Source organism: Lodderomyces elongisporus, chromosome 2 (assembly GCF_030384665.1).
Source record: "Lodderomyces elongisporus chromosome 2, complete sequence".
NCBI classification, from domain to species: domain Eukaryota; kingdom Fungi; phylum Ascomycota; class Pichiomycetes; order Serinales; family Debaryomycetaceae; genus Lodderomyces; species Lodderomyces elongisporus.
Window position 1 is genome coordinate 2,119,978 of NC_083674.1, and position 21,923 is coordinate 2,141,900.

At 38.1% G+C, this 21,923-nt stretch overlaps 6 protein-coding genes across 6 annotated transcripts; 2 read left to right on the plus strand and 4 right to left on the minus strand. All coding sequences in view use genetic code 12, as the record gives it.

The window, feature by feature from the left end:
* Window positions 1-68: 68 nt before the first annotated feature.
* PVL30_002101 (uncharacterized protein) lies at window positions 69-1,772 on the minus strand (the record flags this gene model as incomplete). Its single annotated transcript, XM_001527249.2, has 1 exon — window positions 69-1,772. The coding sequence occupies one exon, from the start codon at window positions 1,770-1,772 to the stop codon at window positions 69-71; it is 1,704 nt and encodes a 567-aa protein (XP_001527299.2).
* A 2,699-nt stretch (window positions 1,773-4,471) lies between these two features.
* CSE4 (centromeric DNA-binding histone H3-like protein cse4) lies at window positions 4,472-5,653 on the minus strand (the record flags this gene model as incomplete). Its single annotated transcript, XM_001527250.2, has 1 exon — window positions 4,472-5,653. The coding sequence occupies one exon, from the start codon at window positions 5,651-5,653 to the stop codon at window positions 4,472-4,474; it is 1,182 nt and encodes a 393-aa protein (XP_001527300.2).
* Window positions 5,654-8,270: 2,617 nt separating this feature from the next.
* EIS1 (Eisosome assembly protein) lies at window positions 8,271-11,054 on the plus strand (the record flags this gene model as incomplete). Its single annotated transcript, XM_001527251.1, has 1 exon — window positions 8,271-11,054. The coding sequence occupies one exon, from the start codon at window positions 8,271-8,273 to the stop codon at window positions 11,052-11,054; it is 2,784 nt and encodes a 927-aa protein (XP_001527301.2).
* Window positions 11,055-11,545: 491 nt separating this feature from the next.
* BMS1 (Glycoside hydrolase 2 (Mannanase, beta-galactosidase)) lies at window positions 11,546-15,214 on the minus strand (the record flags this gene model as incomplete). The annotated part of the gene is made up of 1 exon (XM_001527252.1): window positions 11,546-15,214. The coding sequence occupies one exon, from the start codon at window positions 15,212-15,214 to the stop codon at window positions 11,546-11,548; it is 3,669 nt and encodes a 1,222-aa protein (XP_001527302.2).
* Window positions 15,215-15,746: 532 nt separating this feature from the next.
* On the plus strand, window positions 15,747-17,222 carry PVL30_002105 (uncharacterized protein; the record flags this gene model as incomplete). Its single annotated transcript, XM_001527253.1, has 1 exon — window positions 15,747-17,222. The coding sequence occupies one exon, from the start codon at window positions 15,747-15,749 to the stop codon at window positions 17,220-17,222; it is 1,476 nt and encodes a 491-aa protein (XP_001527303.2).
* A 314-nt stretch (window positions 17,223-17,536) lies between these two features.
* FLC1 (ML-like domain) lies at window positions 17,537-20,068 on the minus strand (the record flags this gene model as incomplete). Its single annotated transcript, XM_001527254.1, has 1 exon — window positions 17,537-20,068. The coding sequence occupies one exon, from the start codon at window positions 20,066-20,068 to the stop codon at window positions 17,537-17,539; it is 2,532 nt and encodes an 843-aa protein (XP_001527304.2).
* Window positions 20,069-21,923: the final 1,855 nt, after the last annotated feature.

A 21,923-nucleotide genomic window follows, 5' to 3' on the forward strand; every position in this document is an offset into this window, starting at 1 on the left:
AACAAAAGTAGGAAAAAACAATCTAAAGAAACTATGTCAGATATCCGACTGAATTGAATGGAATTTATTCAGCTATTTACGTTAGCCATAAACTTTTTGTAGTTGGCTCTAGTCCCCAAAACCGATTGTTGGCGAGAGAATGTATTGTTTGAGGTTCCTGCTGCCACATTGTCACCACTTGGCAGGTGTTGGTGGTTGTCACCATCATCGTTATACTCATCTTCTTGGTCAAGTGAATCTACTAGCTTGACCTCATTTATAAATGGTAGTTCCTCGGCCTGTGTGGGTAGTGAGGGCAAGTGTCGTGAGTGTGGCGAGGTTGCAGACCCATCTGACTCGATCAGATTGTTTCTCGATCTTTTCGAGTTTGCTGTAAGATGCGATGGAATAATGGGTTGGTATTGCTGTTGAAAACGGGGTGTTGTTGAAGATAAAGTTGATAAAGAAGGTGGGGTTTTTGAGTCAATCTTTTGGGGGGAGAATGGTTCTGTCAGTGATCTCTTTAAAGTTGGCACATCTTGTAAAGTGCCTTGCCGAGTATAAGGTATATGTTGATTAATTCCCAAGTTGGGAACACTCTCGTGCCTGCCGGTACTGTTCCCATTCTTGGCCTGTTTTGGCTCAGTAAAGTCACGCTCATACCTGTATGGAGTAACTCTGATATTGGAATGTCTGCGTCTTGACTCTGGTTTGGTGGTTGTGTTTGGGTTGATATTAGTTTTATTATTAGAAGCAGTTGATTGTTTTTTCGTGGTGGCGCCAAGAGTTTTTCCGTTGGCTGCCTCAAAATCGTTATCAATATAGTAATCATCTACCAAGTCAGCGTCTGTGTTGAATCCTCGCTCGTAGTTTCCACCTGTGTTTAAAAGATTTGCTTCTGCTTCTGCTTCTGCCTCTGCTTCTGCTTCTGCTTCTGCTTCTGCTTCTGCTTCTGCTTCGGTTTTCGGTTCATCATTGTTGAGCCTGCTTTGAATAAAGATAAATATTTGATTCAAAATGGTGATATCCTGGATCTTGATCCATTCAAAATATAAGCCGAGAGAAATGCCCACAATTATGAGCACTGCGAAAACTATTCCCACAACAAGGGCTCCTAAAGTTAAGAGTGTCAATTCCTTTCTGAATGCCACGCTTGTTGCTGTAAGAATAATCCCTAGTAGAAAACTGGGGATATGAAACCTGAGGGCCTCGTGACTCGCGTGCTTGATTTTAGTCATTAGTGATGCAAATTTACTGCGCCTAGCGGGTACAATTTCAAATTCAGCTATATGAGGTGACAGAGAGACTGAAGAGTTTGTGTTTGGAATTGAGTTTGAGTTTGAGTTTGAGTTTGAGTCTAATGACTTTGTGGATAAGGAACGATGAGGTATTGCTTTGGTTGTTGCTTGGGTTGTTGGTGTTGACAAAGTATTGAGATTCCTCAGTAAAGTGCTATACAAAGTTTGGTTTATTTTTTTGGGCGCGGCGACAGCTTGTTGTTTACTTTTCTGGCCCTGCAAAGAGAGCGTTATCGGCGGAATTGTTTTTGAGACAGAGTTGTTTTGTTTTTCGTTTGAGCTGTGGTCATGCTTGTGATCGGATACAACAGTGTAGGAGCAGTCCATTAGTTCATTTATGTATTTGTCTACTTTGGACTTCTTGTGCAATATTTCAGATGTGGATGTTGATATTGCGTCATTTTCGTCATCGATTTTCTTTAATCTAAATACTCCATCTGGATCTTGCTTGTAGACTAGTTTCTTCTTTTTCTTTGTAGTTGTAGTTGTAGCCATTTCATTGAGTAGTGGGAAATTGTTGCTGAGATCAAGAGAGTTGGAATAGAATTGATGAGTGGAAAGGAAATGATATATATATATATATATATATATATATATGTGTGTGTGTGTGTGTGTGTGGGTGGGTGGTACAGATTAAGGTACAGGTGAAATTGGGTGAGGTATTAGGGTTGTGGGAGGGACAAAATCAGTAGTCAATTTGTTTATGTGAAATCATACTTAACCTTTACCTCTTGCACTTTGAAAACAAAGCAATATGGGAAATTATACTTTTGGGATGAAAATGTACATCCACCTTTCTTACTCTTGGTTTTCTGTATTCTTATTCCTATTATTATTACTACTATGACTTGTTTTGTTCATTTGGATTCCGGTACTAATGGATTACACGACGATGCAGTAGATAGTAATAATAATAATAACAATAATAGTAATAATAATAATAATAATAGTGATAATAATATAATTAGTGCTAGGCAGAACGAGGGTGAAAGAGGGTGAAAGAGGGTGCAATACAAATACAGTGCTGAAGCTCGTCAATATTTACAATTGCAAGGCACATCAGCAGTCGTCCTTACTACCTCTTTTTTTTTTTGGACGGGTAAGGGGACTATTGGTAACAAGGAATACAATGCTAGTTCATGTGGAATAAATCAACAATTGCTGATCGTCAGAATAATAACGAGCCAAAAAAAAAAAACATAAAGAAAAAAAAGAAACACACAAAAAAGAACAAACCATCACAACATCACTGACAACCACAATAACACTAACAACCACAATCACAATCACACAGAATTTACAAATTACAAAATTGCAGATAACATGTTGTATATTGTGTGTTGTGTGCTATAAAAAAAAAAGGATTTTTTTTTTTTCAAAGTTATCGTATAATAGGGTTTACTACATTGGTGGGAGAAAGTATACTTGAACCCAAAAAACTTTGTAACCTTAGGTTTGGTCCAAACTAGAAGAGTATCAACCAACCATAAAGCTAATTTTTGGAAATTTAGAGTTGAAGGCGGTAATCTCTGGCCATAGCCAAATTAAACTCCAATTGACAATGGTAACAAAAATTCAAATACAAAACAACTTTAAAAGAAAGAATAAAAAAAGGACTTGGAGAAGTAAGAATTTGTCAATGTTGTTCAGTTTGAATGAAAATGGGTTGAAATGAAATTAACGAGATCGGCTGTGGTCTGTACCTTCTTTTCGTCCCTTTCCACTTTCAACTTCTTCTACACACCTACTCTGGTTCCTTTGTGCATAGGCCATTAATTAGATGCATTTGGTAATCTAAAAGGTTTCTTTGTATGCATCCTGGATTAAACGATTAGAAAGAACCAGCCAATCAAACTTATTCAAAGAACATCACGAGATTCCCATCGTGTCTTTCCTTGTATATGTGCTTGTTAGTCTGTTTAACTCTTCTCTCTCTTTTGTTTCTTTATATATATATATACATGTATATATTGCTATTATATTATATATTTTTTTTTCATAATCAACGATTGAAGTCTATACCCATCTCACAACCACAATGCAATAGCAAAATAAAAAATTTAAATTAAGAATGAACAAAGCCAAAGTTAAAAAGAATCGAATTGACGACCAATGTACGCAATTTTATTTCTTTCTCTTCCTCGTGGGGTGGGGGGGTGGCCGATCTTGGGCTCGTGCATTTTAATTACTCAAGTGATTGGAAGTAAAAGATGATGAAGTTGATTAAAAGGAAGATAAAGAGGAAAATTGAATTTGAGGCTTCTTACTTACTCAACCTTTTTTCATTTTCTTTTACTTTTCATATCTTGATCATTTCTTGTGCAATGTTCCTTGACCAAAGTAATTATTAGACGATATGAGCAATTCCTTTTTTTTTTTTTTCTTTTTCATTTTGGTTACTTGAATACGGGGCAAAAATTGCTTTTTCTTTATCTCCATCTCTATTGCATTTTCTCCCAATCTATCCGTTGGTGGCTATATATTTCTGCATAAAAAAAAGAATTTGAAGAATTTGAAGAATAGAAGAATAGAAATAGGATATATAATCAACCATTTTGAATTGAAACTGTAGAGAAGTAGAATTCTTCCTCTTCCTCTTCCCTCTCTCCAGCGCTGGACTTACCCAATATGGAATATAAATGAGGCACAGTATCTAGTAGTAGTAGTAGTAGTAGTAGTAGTAGTAGTAGTAGTTGCAGTAGTAATAATAGTAGCAGTAGTAATAGTAGTAGTAGTAGTTTCGTTAACGTTTATTTTTCTCCCCACTCCCGCTATGGTAGTCGTGGTCTTCATTGTGGTCCCTATCGTCTCTTACCCCAGATCTCTAAATCCTCGCGCATTCTTTTGGTTGGTTTTTTGTATTGCCTAATTGGGAAAAATTACCCTAATATCCCATCAACATTTTCAACAGTCCCTTCCCTTCCCCCCCCCCCCCCCCCCCAAAAAAAAATAAAAAATAATAAAAAAAATAGAAAATTTCATAATAACAAAATACAATCATTTAATATCTAAGATTTTTTTTAATATTACATAGAATTACAAAACAATTAGAAAACAATTGCAAAAGAACCACTAAAGGCACATAATAATAGTACAATCAAGGGTAACACTTTCAACTGTTTTCCCTTTCGTTTTTTTTCTTTTCTTTTCTTTTCTTTTCTTTTCTTTTCTTTTTTGATTTGGTTTGGTCCACATCATAGCATGTCTTGCCCTCTTAGTCGTCGAGCTAATTGAATGTCCTTTTGCATAATTGTGACACGTTTAGCATGTATGGCACATAGATTAGTATCCTCCAAAAGATGCACCATATAACTTTCTGCTGCCTCTTGCAAAGCCAATATCGCATTCAGCTGCCATCTTAACCCATACTCGGGCCCAACAAAGTCCAACGAGATCTCACGCACAAGTCTTGCAAATGGCAATTTACGTATCAACAAGTCAGTGGACTTTTGATACTGCCGAATCTCTCGAAGTGCTAATGATCTGGGCTTATACCGCTTCTTTACTCTAGGCGCAGTGCGTCCTCTATCTTGTTGCTGCTGTCGTTGCCTTTGTAGCGGTTGCGCCAAAGGTTGTTTTCGGGCACTTTGCAGCGATTGTGAAGCTTGTAAAACAGGTCGTCTAAGTGAAGACGATGAGCCCGCATTACCTACTCCAATCCTGTCTCTACTCGTATTTGTTCCCGGAAGAGTCTTGCGTCCAGTAGTGCCACCAGTGAGTGTACCTGGTCTTGCCGAACTTGGTGGTGCTGGCGGTGGTGGTGGTGCTGCTGCTTGTGGTGGTATGGCTGGTGGTATGACAGTATTAGTAGTGGTCGTGACTTGTCTTCTAATTTCTGCAGATGCTGCAGATTCTGCAACCGTGCTAGCTCGTGCAAAGTCTATTTCTGCTGTTCTCCTCAATGATGCTGAGGTAGTAGTGATTGCGCCACTGATGATTCGAGGCGATTGGCCAGGCCGCTGGAGAGGCGATGGTCTAGCCGAAGAGCCACGGCGAAGAGCAGAGCCAGGGGCAGGTGGAATAATCGAGTCTTCTGCTCCCATTCGTCGTGGAGGTTGCATTGGCGAAACAAATCTTGATCCTGCAACATTGGGCGATTGAGCTTGCTGTCCTTGTTGCGGTTCTTGTTGGTGGTTTTGACCCTGTTCCAATTGCCTTCTTTGTCGTTCTTGAATCTGTCTACGTATTTGCTCCCTCTGTCTCCTCAATTCCTCTCTCTGTCTTTCCTGAGCTGTTCTTGGAATGTTTTGCGGCAGCCCTGCTGGGTTAGCCCCTGCTCCGGCACCTGCTCCGGCACCTGCTCCGGCACCTGCACTTGTACCTGTACTTTCAGCACTTGCGGCAGTATTGGTGGGTATTTCTGATAGTCGTGCCATCGAGTTTTTCCGTAGCTCAAATATGTATACAATGAGGTGTGTGTAGGTGTGTAGGTGTGTGGGTGTTTTTACTTTAAGCTTTTGTGGTTTCTTGAATCCGCAAACAAAAGACAAGTGCTAATGATGATGATGATGATGATGATGATTATATCCTGTGATAAGTACTTTCAAAGAGTAGGAGCAGCACCCAGTAACAGTGGTAGTTTGATAGTACCAAAAGGTCCTTTGTGCTTGACTCTGTTAATGATTCTTAAAAAGAGTACAAAAAATACAAAAAAGGAAAAAGAAAGAAATCAAACTCCCACAGTTTTGCAAAATTGCAAAACAACAAAAAAAAAGTAGGGGAATGAGAGAGTGTGAGTGAGAGTCTGAGTCTGAGTCTGAGTCTGAGTGTGAAGAAAGAAGAAAGAAAAAAAAAAAGAATGAGAAACACGCGTCGTTTATGAAACTCAGTTTTAGCCAGCCATCTTTTTATTTGATATTCTTTTATCTTATTATCTTTCGTTATGTTTAGTGTAAAGAATATCTCTTCTATATTTTTTTTTATCCCATCTATAGAGGGGATATATCATATACTATTTCAATGATTATTTAGATCACAAGTGGGAAAGATGAAAACTGTAAGGAAAAGGGGTCTGGGATATTTCCCTTTCTTTTTTGGCTTTTTTTTATAAAAAAAAAAAATTGGAATATTGACGAAGAAGCATTAGGGGAAGAAAGAGAGAAAGTGGGTGTAAGAGAGAGAGAGAGAGAGAGGGGGGGAGGAGGACATTTGGATTGCAGCCACTATATAGATGAAAAATTTGGAACATTTTTGTGTTTATGACAAGTAGAGAATCTCTGATTCTGTTTCTGTTTCTGTTTTTTTATTTCTTCTTCTTTTTCTTCTTCTTTTTCTTTTTCTTTCTATTTTTATTTTTAATTGGCTTTGGCAATACAGTGGAGATACAGCTGAAGAATGGAAAGGATGGGAAAGTGTGGTGAAGGTAAAAGACTTTGGGATTGAAGTTGAACATATTTACAGTGACTGGGAATGGTGATGATGTTAGTTTGGGACATTGACATATTCTATTATCGTTGAGTCCCAATTAGGAAATAATCCATCCAGAAGAGGAAAGCTGAAATAGCACGAAAAAATAAAAAAAATTAAATTAAATTAAATAAAAAAGCAAAAAGGCAAATAAGCAAAAACTGTATGGAACATCCAGTATCAGTTGTTGATGTCAATAAATACTGTCCATTACCGCAAAGATTAGAATAAAGAAAACACCTTAACATTACTTCTTTGGTCTTTTTTAGATTAAGTCACTTGAATCATTTCAATAAGAAAAAATAAAGGGAAAAAAAAATTTGAGAATAAGGTAACGACAAGTCAAAAACAAAATTTTGAAAATAAAAAGAACAGAGAACCCTTGTCTTCAGCAACATATCTGCTTATGTGCAGAGTTTAAGCAAGATTGAGTGGTTACATCTTTTCTTTGTTGTAGGTGTTTGGAATGAAATGAATGATTGAGTGTGCACCAGAACATTGTTAAAGTACGACCAATCTTTGTTTCACTAAACAAAGAAAAATACATAGAATAAATAAATATACAAAAAGAAGCAAGAAGCAAGAAGCAAGAAGCAAAAGGCAAGAAGCAAGAGGCAAGAGGCAAGAGGCAAGAAGCAAGAAATATCGTGGCCTTCCACTCCCTCCCCTCAAAAGAAAGGTATCAGAAAATGAACTCAAAAAATTTTATGTTTGCTATCGCTCTATATATATATGTATATGTACATACATATATTCTTGTCCTCACTCAATATTCTTCTCTTTCTCTCTTGATTATTTGTTTATTGTTACTTTGGCTACATATAGTGTAGTATTTGGAAATGAGCCGTTTCCTTCAGTTAATAGCAACTATGTCTTAACACACCTCGAAGAAGAGCTACTTCAACGGTTTTCGGTAAATGTAATCGAAAGGTATCATCAACTTTCTTGCTATCATTTATTGCAAGCTTAGGCCAATGAGGGCACAATCAAAGGAAAAGGAAAAGGGAAAAGGGAAAAGGGAAAGGGGGAAAGTAAGGTGGATGTGGAAGGTGAAGGATGAATATAATGCAATTGTGTGTAACTGTGTGTGATAGTCAAACAAGGGTGACAGTTTTTCTCTGTTGCTTTTTGTGTAACTTAATTTCGAATGTTTGCCCTACGCAATTTCAGATTCCACCATTTCACTTTTGACTATCACGACAAACCACCATTTAACTAACAAACCACCTTTTCCTTTTTCCCTTTTTCTTCTTTTTCTTCTTTTTATTCTTTTTCTTCTTTTTCCCTCTCCTACCTTCTTTTTCTCTCCTGTTCTTCCCTTTCACACCCTATTCCTATTGAACAAGATTTCTGAGAATAATCATCCAATTGACGAATATATACATACATATATATATATACTTCTTTTTTAATTTTTGCTTCAATTTTTTGCTATAGTTTTTCCTTTTTTTTTTTTGATTAACTCACTAGTCAACTTATTCCCAGTTCCATCTACTAAAGCTTAGTGTCCTTTTCTTCATTTATTATTTTTTTTTTGAACAAATAAAAAAGATTAAAAGAAAAAATACTCAACAGACATTTCCAAGTATGTCTCACTCAGCTTATCAAACAAGTGGCAGACCGTTGTCCAAGGAGGCATTGTACCACCAAAGATTAAGACAAGGTGTGTTCCAATCACCTAGTGGTACCATTGTTGGTGTCAACAGCAATGCCTCGGATACCGCAGCCTTGTTGGCCGCCTCGTCAGATTTAACCGTTAAACCATCTTATGAACGTTCGATTGCTCCCGAAGCTCACAATGCCGCATTGGCAGCTAAGAAGCAAGAAATTGAAGCATGGAAAAGAGTCCACCATGACCACAATGCCTCAGATGCCGCTACTGCTTCTTTGAGATCGGCTGGAAGTGGACACACTGAAAATGGCACTCCATACAGCACCGTCAGGGTTGGTATCCCATCGGCATTAAACCTGGCCTCGATCTACAAGGCTGCAAAGGAAAAGTCTACAAGCACAATGACCTCAAGGACCGACCCCATTAGAGATATCTCGAGAAGCGGTATTCAATCCAAGCATGGACCATCATCTTTGAACATTGACAAGATTAATAAATTGGCAACTAAGAACTCATCGAAATCATTGAACTCAAGATTCAACCCAGATTTGGATTACAGATCAGGAATTAAAAAGAATAATAAAAATAAACCTACAGAGTTTTTAGACCAGTCTGAAGAAGACTTGGCAGCTGAAGGTGCCGACGCAGCATTGCACCACACCCCTCAAGTACCAGACTATGCTACCCAAACCAGGTCTAGTACTTTTAAGGCCAAGGAAGTTGTCACTCCAGCATTATTGGCTGCCGCTGCTGCCAAAGCCGACCAACGTTTGAGTGCGTTGAACAACAACTCTCCCCAATCTCTTAAACAACAAGCTCAATTGTATGCAAATGCATTGGCTATTGCCCAAAAAAACTCGGACGAGAGAAGCAAAAACAGACAAGCTGGACTCATTAATTTGGGCGGTGGTTTAACCATTTCAATTGCCGAGTTGGACAAGTTGGCTGCAACGTATGTCCAACCAGTGATTGACGATATTGAAACTAAAGCAGACTCAAAAAGACAAATTCAAGCAGAGAAGAAGCAAAGAAAATTGGAACTCAAGGCTGCACACGAACGCGCTAAGCAAGAAGAGCATGCTGCTAAAATCAAAGAAAAACAAGATATCGAAAAGGCCAAGGAGCAAAGAGTTTTGGAAAATGAAAAGTTGAAAAAAGCCGAAGATGAAAAGTTGACAGCACATGAAAAGAAGAGACATGAAGAAGTTGAGGCTAAACAAAAAGAGTACGAAGAGTTGGAAAAGAAGCATGCTGAGGAAAAGAAGCAGTTACTTGCAGACAAGAAGGAAAATCAAGACCAAATTGATAAAGAGGAAGCAGAAAAGAAAGAAGAGAGAAAGAATGAGTTGAAGGAATTGCAAGATGAAAAGGATGAAATCTTGAAACCAACATTGCAAGAATTAGAAGAAGAAAATGCCAAGCTCAAGGAAGTGACTGATGCTAGAGACGAATTAAGCAAAGAAGTTGAGACTTTGGAGAAACAGGAGAAGGAAAATAAAGCCAAACTCGAAGAATTACAAGCTCAAGAAAAGAAGATTGACTCTCAAATTGAAAAATACACCACCGACTTGGAAACTGCAACCAATAAGCATGAGACAACTGATAAAGACTTGGCAGATCTTCAAACAAAACACAAGGATTTAGAGACTAGTGCTACCAGTGAACACAAGGAGTTGGACTCAAAGATTGCTGACTTGGAAAAGGAAAAGAAAGAAAAGACTGAAGAGAAAGGTACTCATAAGCAAAACATTTTAAAAGCTCTCGACCAGAAAGTTAAGGATGAGCACAAAATCAATGATGAGTTGCCACCACACTTGAAGCGCGACATCAACGAAGCTAAATTGAAAGATACAAGCTCATTATTCTCAGTAGAGGAAAAAGAAGAAAAAAAAGAAAACCCAAAAGCAACCACCACTGGTAAAACTGCCACGACAACTGGTGCCAATACTTCCTCTGCGGCAAAAACTACTACATCTTCTGGTGCTCCTGAAATCAAGTCGGTACCATTGATTGCCGTTGCCGACAAGGATGAAACTCCAGCAAAACTGGCAGCTACTGGTGCCACTTCTGCAGACAAGTCGAATACGAAGGAAACAACTAAAAAGACTACTACATCTGAGCCCGAGAAGAAGAAACCTGCTGCTGGTGGTAACACTACCACTGCTTCTACCACCGCTACTAAAGCTGGTGCAAAGCCAGCATCCACTTCTGCTAAAAGACCAGCATCTCCACTGACCCAACAATCGCCAACAAAAAAGAAAGAGTCATTTTCCAAGAAATTTAGTGATTTCTTCAAGGACCAGTCTAAAAATCCACCACCACCAAAATCTGCAACCAAGTCTCCAACCAAGTCAACTTCAAATCCAAACTCGAATGCAACTGCTACAAAACCAACTACAAAGACCACTTCTGAAAAGACTGCCTCATCCCCAGTTAAGAAAACTAACGATAAAATCACTGATGCGAAAAACAAAGATGAGACTGCAACAACAGCAAAGGCGTCATCTAAAGACAAGAAGGAGGCAGCTTCATCTACAAATGCAGCTGCAACCGCAACTGCGCCAAAGGAGGCTGATGCTATACCATCGAAACAACCTGCTGCAAAAGATGCTGAAAAGGAAGCCAAGAAATCTACCCCTGGTAGAAGCTCCACGAAGGACTCAGAAGATTATGCTGATTTCGAAGATGTTGATGAAGAGCTTCTTCTGGACAAAAAGGGTAACAAAGGTGGTTTATTTAAAGAAGAGATTTTAGAATAAGCAACGAGGAATAAGAAAGTATAAAAAAAAAACAAATAAGAGAGAAAATTCCATTTTCTTTAGTTGAAAAACAATTTCATTTTCAAAAGCAAAGAAAAGCAAAAAAGGTAGAAGGCTTTAATTTCTAATGTTTATCCAACATGAGGGGAAAAAAAAAGTATAGCCGGTTGCTTCCCAAATTTATTCAAATATCTTTGCCAAATGTTGCATTCTTTCTATTCTTTTTCTTTATCCTTTTCCTTTCCTTTTTCTTCCTCCATTTCCTTTCCCTTTTCATTTTTATTTTTTCTAGTTCTGCAATGAAGAACATTTTGTACTCGACGTTTTATTATTATTATTTTTTTAAAAAATATGGTATATACTATATGATGTTATACTAATTGAAGTGTTTTCCCATTAATAATTTTTTTTTTGTATCCAAACATGCAACAATGTTAATATCAATGTAAGTTCTACATATATGTATATATGTATGTATATGTATGTAACCTTTATGTTCTTCTTCTCTTGCCACCTGCACTGTCGGTAGAAGACACTTTTCTTTTCTTGCCTTCTTTTGCAAAATATTCTTTCTTCCTCTCCCTTTCCTTCTCTTTTCGAAGCTCTTCGGTTTTGGCAATCTTTTTTAATTTTTCTTTAAACTTTTCACCCTTTTTAGCTTTTCTCTTTACATCTTTTTCCTTTCTAATCGTGGCAATCTTTTGCATTAACTCCCTAGCTTTCTTCTCCTCGCCACCCAAAACAACAGCTCGCTTGCTCATATACGTTTGCTTCTTTTGTGGTTTCATCTCATGAATTTGTGACTTGAATGGTAAATCGCTTCTTATAGATTTAGGCACTCTGAGCGGGTTGAAATGTCTTTCGGTTCTCTCGACTTTCTTATACTGAGAGTCGCTTTGTAATGGTGTAGGGATGTTGTTCTCTGCCCTGACCATACCAGTTAACCTCATTCCCTTCCATTCTGAATGGTGATTGAGAAGCAACGAAGTGACTGGATTGTAGAATTTCTTAATCTTGATTGGGTACCAAGTTTTCAAAAAGATTGTATCCGACATCAATACTTTATCTTCAAAAGTAGCTCTAAAGCATCCATCGGGTTTCGACAAAGCTCTCTTGATTTCACCTCTTATTCCACTCACCGTTCTTATTTGAGCACCTTCAAATTTGGCCACTTCCAATGCATTGGAAAACATATCCTTGACAAAAGCAGTGTTTCTATATATTTTGTAAGGGTGACCCACCAATTTCAATTTCTTCACGATCTCAACTGAAGAGTTGATATCTTCAACAATACCAGTGGCCGCTACTCTGAAAGCTCCTGTGGTTGAACTACTGTCAACAATATTGAATCCAACAAATGTTGTGTTTGGAGCAACCAACGGACCATAGAATGATGCAAAACAATATGCGTGCTCGGGTGTATACTTTAACATTCTATTTCTTGTTCTCGAATCTGATGTGGTGTAAATTGGTAATGTTTGGAAACGACGCCAACCAAGTGATAAAATCAACGGATCTTGGGACTTTAAGATTTTTTTGTGCCATCTGTGTCTCCTGATTCTGGTATTCATAATTCCAAACCTCGACTCGGTGGATAATAAACCACCGAGCACAAGTGGGAACTCTGGGTTGAAATTTTCAACAAACTCACATGGTAATTTGTCAAACACAATCTTGACATAAGATCCTGCCTTGTAACCTTCAATCTGGATACGCTGCTGTTCATCCATTTCGCTGTATTGTGCCTTATTAACTTCCAACTGTTTCGCCATTTTATTCTTTTGAAATTCATACCACGTCTCGGCCTCAGTGTCCCCTTCAGGGTCATCAGCACCAAATTCTCGGTCTTCTTCTTCTTCGAATTGAGTCTTCAACTGTGCTTTTTTAATTGCATTCAACCTACGTCTTTCTTCAACACTCAAATTTTCCATATCTTCGTCATCCAATCCTTGCTCCTCCTTGCGCTCTTCTTCTTCGAAATTGGCAAAGTCATCTTTATCTTCATCGCCTACTTCAGCGAGGTTCATACTTTTACCATGACCTTCTATGTTACGACCAGATTCTTCTCCTTCTTCCAAATCCTCAAAATCCCCATATACTTCGTCTTCATCCTCACCATCAGCCGCTGCTGTTGTTGCACCATCATTTGTACCATCTTCTTCCCCCTCGACGTTTAGTTTAGGTGCCACCAACAAACGCTTCTTAAGTAACTGGTACCCACTCTCATACTCTTCGTCACTATTGCTGTCATCATCGTTTTTAGCAAACTTCTTTTTCAACTCATCAAGTGGTGCAAATTGGGGCTTCAGTGTATCAGGGTCAGCATCGGCATTTCTGACCTCTTTCTTTTTGAAGAACAACTCGTCGTCGTCTTGTTTGATATCTTCTTCTTCGTCATTGTCGTCGTCGTCATTACTCACCTCGCCCCTCCATCTCTGGAGTGCATCCAGTGGCTCGATATTTGTCATATACAACAATTTATTGATATCCCACCGCCTTTTGCCCGAACCTCTCAATCTCAGAGCAGTGGACCTATAACTAGAACCATTTTCTCCGTAAACATCGTCGTCATCCGATGAAAGAGCAGAATCTTCGACGTACTCCAACTCCTTCTGATTGTATTTTGGTCCATTCTCAATCTTGAAATCAATTTCTTCAAACCTTGGCCTTCCTTCGAGGTCAAAATTGTCTCCATTGATATCATTTTCGTCATCTTCCTCGTCCGACTCAGCATCATCAAATTCGTCATCTTCTGAAACAGATTTTCCATACAATCTTGCATGCCTCATTGATTTCCTCCCTGTATCCACAAGGGTTTCCTCATCATCAGACAATGAGTCTTCGTCGTCTTCTTCATCGTCTTCTTCATCGTCTTCCAGAGCATTTCTTATAGCCTTGGAATCAGAGAATAATTGTAATCCGGGCCCATCTTCGAATCTTTCGGCCATGGTTTTGGCCGCCTCTTGCAAATTGGTCACCATAGTCTCTCCTTCGCCTTTCAATTCTCCATCCTCGTTGTTCTCAGGGTTAAAACTTTCCTTCCCAACATCAATATAGACAGCATCCTTGTCCACTAAAACACCGCCTACGTCCGACATTGGTGCATAAATAATTTTTTGCTTGTCGTCCAACCTTTTTCTTCGTCTAGTTGTCTTTGCTAAAGGTTCTCCCAGCTCGGCGGCAGCTTTCATCCGCTCTCTCTCCAACTCTTCCAATTTTTGCTCGAAATAAGGTGTTGGACATGGATCAGGAAGTTTTTCGATGGCAGAAACCAGGTAATCCCCAACACCTGCAATGTGCACTTGAGCATTCGATGCTGGTAATGGTGTTCCATGTAAATAGCCATAAATTGCCACTTTACGATCGCATTTTGGGTTTTCTGCAATTGTTTGCGGATGTGTCAAGTCAGTGATACGGTCACCCATTAAGTATGGGTGCTCGTTTCTCCACTTCAACGGTCTAAACTTCATCACGGAAATGAATCTACTCAAGTTCAAGATTTCTCTATCTGGGTAACGGCCATTGATAACACCTGAAAGGTAGAACAATTTAGCTCCTTGATATACCTCGGTCCAAAATCTGTGTTTCAATCTCTTCTTCGATGTTCTCAATGTAGATTGTGATTTGAACAAATCCAAATGCGTTGCAACACCAAGCACTCTTGGCATACCGTGATGCTGGGCGATATTCAAAAACTCCATAGTCTCCATCTCCAAACCATAATTTCCATCAATCAACATAAGAACAAGGTCAGCTACTTTCGCGATATCAATCATGGAGTTCAAATCGTTATTAACCTCAATAAAGGTCAAACGTCTTCGTTTACCGCTCACCACGGTGATGGGACCTTTGATCTCCGTCAATGTAGTCTTTGTTAGTCGTCTAATAAGCGATTTGATCAAAGTGGATTTACCTGTACCTGGTGGGCCCATGACTGCCACAATCACTGGTGGTGGGTCATCGTCCGGAGTTCTATCCACCATTGGCACATGCAATTTCCTTTCGTTAACATCGTGCGACCTCCTTGCCATTCGTTCCAATTTCCTTGGAGCAGACACAGCAAAAGCCTTTGCATTATTACCATTCTGATGAAGTTTCTTCTTTGCTCCAGTTCGTTTCGCCGCTCCCCTATGGGCCTTGTTTGATTGTTGCTGATCCATTTAAGGTAATTTCTAAAGTCAGGGATAGCAGAAGAGGATGTTGTGGTGTGTAAAAGATGTAAACCAGAAAAAAGAAAAAGAATCGAATAGAAAATAAAAGAAAAGAAAAAAATAATAATAAGAATAGTAATAAAAGTATTGGTGAGTTTTGGTGCGTTTTGTAAAGAAGTTGTTTGTAAACGAATATTGAAAAAGACGATTATATCGCATCTGCTTTCCTGATGAGCTTCTCATCGCTGAAACGATTTATTCCAATGAAAAAAAAAAAAAAATTAAAAAAAAAAAAATAGAGAGGGGAAAGAAAAGTGCTACCAACTGAAAATTATGTAATCCGTTTTTGTTCTTTTGCTTTGTTTGTGTAAAAGAACAAAAATATTATAAGCGCCAACTTCACGTTTTCCAACCAAGGTGGGCATTTTTTTTTTTTTTTGGAATTTTTTTTGTATTCATTTTTTTGCAGTCATGGCATTTTTTGGCATCGGGTTTCAAAGAACGGTTTAATTTGGTTCCTATTGACCAGTTAGCACCAATAATGTTACCATTACACTCTATACTATGCTCTTTGTTACTATTAGACTCCACTATAATCGCGATATGGGTTTTCAAACCACACCAAATTTGCAATCCAAACCCAAACTCGCTTTTACCTTTTACTGGGTTCAAAATTGTCAGACAATATAAAATTACTGGATTCAAAAAACCCATGTCGATGCATTTTATCACCATATGCCATTGCAATCATGGCAAAGTAGATTACAAAAAAGTAATAAGAACGGATACAAGTGGTGATGTTGATTGGGGTAAACCATTCTGTATGTTGAAACCAAAATTGGCGGAGAAGGCGCAGACTGTTGAGCATTCAGGTAGGGTACAACATACAGTTCAATCGCATGCAATAGACAGTGATACCAAGATGTGTAAAGCTAAGCAAGCATACAAATCAAGTTCAAAATTAGGAAACAAAGACCAAGACAGTGGCAATGAAGCTCACAACAGATTGGACTTGAAGCTTTTTGATCTACTTGGTTTTACAAAGAACAAGTACATGAAAGTAAATAACCTCATCCGCAAGAAATTTGATTTGTTGATGGAGAAACTATCCAATGGAAAATGGATAGAGTATACAAGCAAAGAAAAGTATCATTACTATAAAAAAGTACTTAACAACACTGACCCACAAACAGCATTACTTTGGGAAAGTAATAACTTGGTTTGTTACAAGATGGCTAGGAGGAAGAAATATGCACGACGCAAGATCTCCTTCTTTATGCCACATAGCTTTGTTGGTGCTCTATACGAATGTCTTTTGCCTCTTGATTCAAAACAGAAAATTATTCAACAACTCTTTCGGGAAGCTTCTGGTGATACAAGTAACTTAGATTCATGTTCAAATACAGATTCAAGTTTGGAATCCTCTTTCATGATTCAGGATTTCCAATTTACTTGCGATCCACACTTGTCTATTCCCGTTGCCCCCTTACTTGCAGATGATTCAACTAAACAGTGGTTCGAGAACAAGATGCACCATTTTCTAAACCCAAGATTCGTTCAAACAATACCATATTTAACCACTTCTACCCCGTGGAACTTGCGATTCAGCGTTTCCGAAACGAGCGATATGTATAGAGACTCGTGGGCATCCAAGATTGACGTTAATGAAAAGTATACATATAATGAGGCTGAATTGCATTTAATAAGCAAAGCAGTAGCGTATTCAGCAAACCTATTAAACAAATTGATTGCTCCAGTTGACTTTAATGAATTGTTCAAAAACTCGGGTAAAACAAACGATAGACAGAATGAAGAACCCAGCAGTATGAATGGTGGCATCGCTAATAATTTTAACCTGAAGCGGGTGCTTTCTTTCGAACAAAGATTGTTTGTGTGGCTTGCGTCATCGAGATTTGCTAGAGTGATAGAGATCATGAATAAAATCGAACGTCATTGGGAAGGATTAGATGACCAGACTTTTCATCAAGAAAGGAAAGACAGCACAATAAAAATTTAGCTATAATAATAAAAAAAATTTACAATAATCGCACTGGTAACAACTGTGAAAATAATAATAACGGTAATGATTTGAACATTTAAATGCAAACACCAACTATGAAGTATCAAAAACCCGCAGAAAAAACCAAAAAAAAAAAGTGAAAAAATTCAACCAAACGTAAAAATAAGCAGACTGTCTCTTTTGTTTTTTTTTTTTTGAGACAAAAAAAAAAGAGAAAAAAAACTCCCAAGACTCTATAAATTCGTGATTGTAACTAAATGAAACCTCTTATTCATTCACTACTACCTCTCTCATTCGTCATTTTAAGTGCTTCACAAAACATTGTTTGTCTTTGTAGGATCACTTGAATTTATCTGTGACAAATTGCTCTGGTTCCTTCTGTGTGCGATTCCATCCACACTGTTTGCCAGGTCATATTCTCTTTGCGTTTGTCTCAAATATGGGTTACTCAATGGGGTTAATTCTTGCTTTTCGGAATCGATATCGTGATCATCGTCGTCGTAGGAAGTGTTCATCAATGTGTCACTGACCCTTGTTGTTTGTTTTGGCTCTCGGTGTTGCTGGCCCTGCATCAGCTGTTGTTGATATTGTTCTTTTGGTGGCTGTCCAGTTTTAGACTTTTGAGGACTCCTTTTTGATAATGTTCTATTGATTGCTGTTTTCAACTTTGATCCAAGTGACTGATTGTTGTTGTTTTGTCTTTGTTGTTGTTGTTGTTGTTGTTCAAATTGGTCTTGTTCTAATCTTTGTTTCTCATTCAAAGAGGAGATAGACGAGGATTCCACGATCTCATCTTGGTGGATATTTCCTCGGCTTGGTGTGATGTGGTCTGGCATTGTATATACGCTTGACCCGGCTTCTTCTTCATTCGATAGATTGTTTAGTTTGTACATTTGAGACTCCCAATCTTGTGTGTGGTCTTGTGCAGCAATACCCAATGCAGCCAACTCGCCTTCATCTTTCTCGTTTCCTTTAGCGCCAACAATTCCCGATAAAACTCTGTTTTGACGTTTAACTGAAGATTTTCTTTGAAATGAAAACCTATCATCCTTGGCAGGTGCAAATCTAGCATCGGGGTTCTTAGAAAACATTGAGAAGAGCATAAGCACCACAATTATGATAAGCAAGATCAAGGCAAATGCGGCATTGAGAATAAAGAATATCCATCCCATAATGGATCCAACCTGTGCAGGTTGGCCAAACAAGTCTGAAAAGAACAAAAACAAAAACGAGTTTATTGTTGAGACTATGCTCATCATGTAGTTGATTATATTCGTCGGTTTGTTCAAGTATGGTGCTTGCCAAATAAGGAAAATGGTGTAAAACAAGTCAGCAATAAACACTGGTAGTACCGAGACTTTTCCACCCACACCAGATTGGCAAAACGCAATAAATATGACTTTGAAAATGTTGTATCCCATCAATACTGGTCCAAACCAATACTTGTCTGCGTGGAACATTGTGTAGCAAAAGCCCCACTTCTCTAACACCTTGTTATCGCCATAAAGACGAGCAGCTGCGTTATTATACTCTCTCTTAGATTGCTTACCAATTTTCAATACATTAACAAATGACCATCCGATAACTATCAAAAGCAAAATGATGAACAACACAGCAAGCACAACCATTGCCGCAGAGTCAACTTGTGTAAATTCCCATAGGGAGAACAAAACCAATTGTGTAGATGCAATGTAGATGTACCTCAATAATGCACCCTTAACGACATTGTGGAAGCTTCCTCTAAAGATGGTGAATCTTCTTGGGTTTAATTTGTTTGCTCTTGTGAGTAGTACCACAATGGACTTGAGCAATACCAATATGACAACTAGCAAGTACCCAATAAGTACTGTCCACGTAAAACCCGTTGCGACAATGGATGTTGGTTCAATATGTGAGTTGTATCCGATTCTTTTGATACCTCTTAAAATGATCAAGTTTGTGTTTGAACTTAAGGCGTAATCCAATGCTCTCTTGCCCAATCCATAAACGTATTCCAAAGACCTCTTTTTCTTCTTTTGCACAATAATTTGTTGGGTTACTCCCAAAAAATATGTTGTTGGTGTTCCGCCAGTCAGTTGAACATACCATCTAAAAATATCTTGCATAAATTTGATTCTGATCAAGCCCATGGACCATGCCAAGTTTTCTGACCAGGCGCTTGCAATGGGTGGTACTCTTTCGACGGCTTGCATTGAGACAAGGACAACGCTTTGGAAATAAAGAAAGAGTGACACGGCATTGGCGGCAATGTGGGATGCTGCGTTTGAATTACCAAACGTTGATAAGATTGCAGCAATGAGTAAACCCAACCCTGCAATGACTGCAGTTGCCCACTTTACACCGGTTTGACTTATGGTTTTACCATTTGAAAAGTTGGACTGGAGACATGATAATTGTTCGCCCGTCAGTTGGTCCTTAACAATCACCTTTACGACGGCATCAATATCGGGCACCTGGTAAGCTATTCCAGGTATTTGACTTGTATATTCAGAACTGATGTATTCTACAGAGTCGACTTGTAAAGAGCCAGGGTAGATGGGGCAAAACTGCTTCCATCCAATGGAGCACATGTCGACATCTTTCTCAATGATCAAGAAGCCATAAGCGTAGACTTGCACATGGGCCATAACTTTTGCGCTTATCTCCGTGGTCAAGTCCAAGGTGTACCGTAATGACCGGTCATCTGGGTTAAAAGTGACATTGAAGTTGATGGGCGTAATCTGTGAGTTTTGCATACATGTGACTAATGATGTAGCAGATAGTTTCCTCTTGGCCTCTGCTGTTGTAGCCAAGAAACTTAGCAAGAGGACCAATGTAAGTTTGAGACATTGGTGGACCAACATGATGGATGATGGTGTGAAAAAAGAAAAAAAGAAAGAAAAAAAGAAAAAGTGGAAAAGCTATTGCCAAGCGATTGTAGTGATGGTTATTGGTGAAAAAAAAAAAGAAAAAACAAAGAAAAAAGAAAAAAGGTGGAAAAGAAAGGAAAAAAATCGGCACAAGCTTTCTTTGCTTGATTCTTGAGTATGGAGTAGTAGTAATACTTTAAGTGGTAGTGGTAGTGGTGGTAGTAGCCGCTATAAACTAGTGTTGTAGATTGGATCTCAATGTTGGCTGAGTTATACAAAAAAGTGTCTCGGCTGAGTAGGGATTGGATTAATGGGAGGAAGAGGAAGAGGAAGAGGAAGAGGAAGAAGAAGGAGAACGTGAAGGGAAAAAAGTTAAAAAAAAAAAAAATCTTGATCCTTATCGTTCCTGAAAGGGGTGTGTGTTTGTGTGCGGGAATTTCAGGTATAAATACGGAGCCAATGTGTGCAGTTTTTTTTTTGGTGAAGATTGCTTATATCTTTTCTTGTTAAGCTGTAGCAGTATTAGTGGCAGTAATAGAGTTTCTGGTTTCTGAAAACTTGAGTGGCAATCATAGTATAAACACGAAATTGTACTTCTATGGTTTAAAATTTTTGTTGTTGTTGTAGTTGTTGTTGTTGTTGTTGTTGTTGTTATTGTTGTTGTAGTTGTTAAAGTATGGCAAAACCCCTAACGCGATAACTTATGTTGTTGTACAAAGTGGAAAAATTTTTGAAAAAAAAAAAGTACAGAAAAAAAAAAGAGTGAGCATTCTGGTAGCGATATTTTGACACACGTGACATAAATAATACTTCAAAACTTCACGAATTGTATAGCCATTGTGTAACCCTATTGGATAGTCAGCTGTTCATTTATAGGAACCAATGTTTATACCACATAAACGAAGAATTAGGAAGTACTATGCACATTGTGATTCAGGTTGGTAGGTCATAGATAGTTAACATTGATTTAAAGTTCCATTTAGACTGGTAACTATATGAAAAGAAGAAAAGAAATAGATTGAACAAAATTATATTTTAGGAAAGTATCACTGCAATATTTTAGATTAAGCACTTAAGTTTTAGGTACTAAGTACAGTTGAGCAGTTGTTCATGTTCTACTTGAGTTGTTCTGAAGAAGGCAAAATTACGAAAAATGGGATGGATTGAACACAGTCCGATCCTCTTCCATTAAACTTCCTTTCTCTTCTCCCTTCTCCCTTCTCTCTTTTCTGCTTCACCGCTTCTGCGCTTCTACGCTTCTTTCAGTCGCTTCCATCATTTCAATCTACGGCAAGCCTTGGATAGCGCTTCATACTGTTATTTATGGTACATTATCCATAAAAATAAAGTAAAACAAAAAAAAAATTCCAATTCTTTTTTTTTTTTTTATCTTTCTTCCTTTTTTTGTTAAGGCTAAGGAAGTACGCTAAAAACTTTGAAAGCGGAGTTACCCATGTGCTATTATAACGATGAAAAAAAAAAAACATCTGCGTCCTCAACACATTTGCATTAACAGTTGCTTCTAAAAACAGTGTCTGTATCGACAATAACAACAATAATCACAAACACATTTTAACAAAAATTTGCAAAAAGTTGTATATAAGGTGTGTTCTATGAGAGCGTGCTCTATGAGAGCGTGCTCACACGGTGAGTTTTTACGCGTGAAACACAATACCAACATACAATAACGCCTTTGTCGCAGCAGTTTATGTTTTGTTTTGGTTTTCGATTTTGGAATTTTTTTTGTATTTTTTTTTTTAACTAGACACTTTTTGGGGGTTTGGGTTAGATCCCATTATTTCGGTCTACCAAGCGGAGCTTATTCTTTGCCGCCAGTGATCTGATTTAA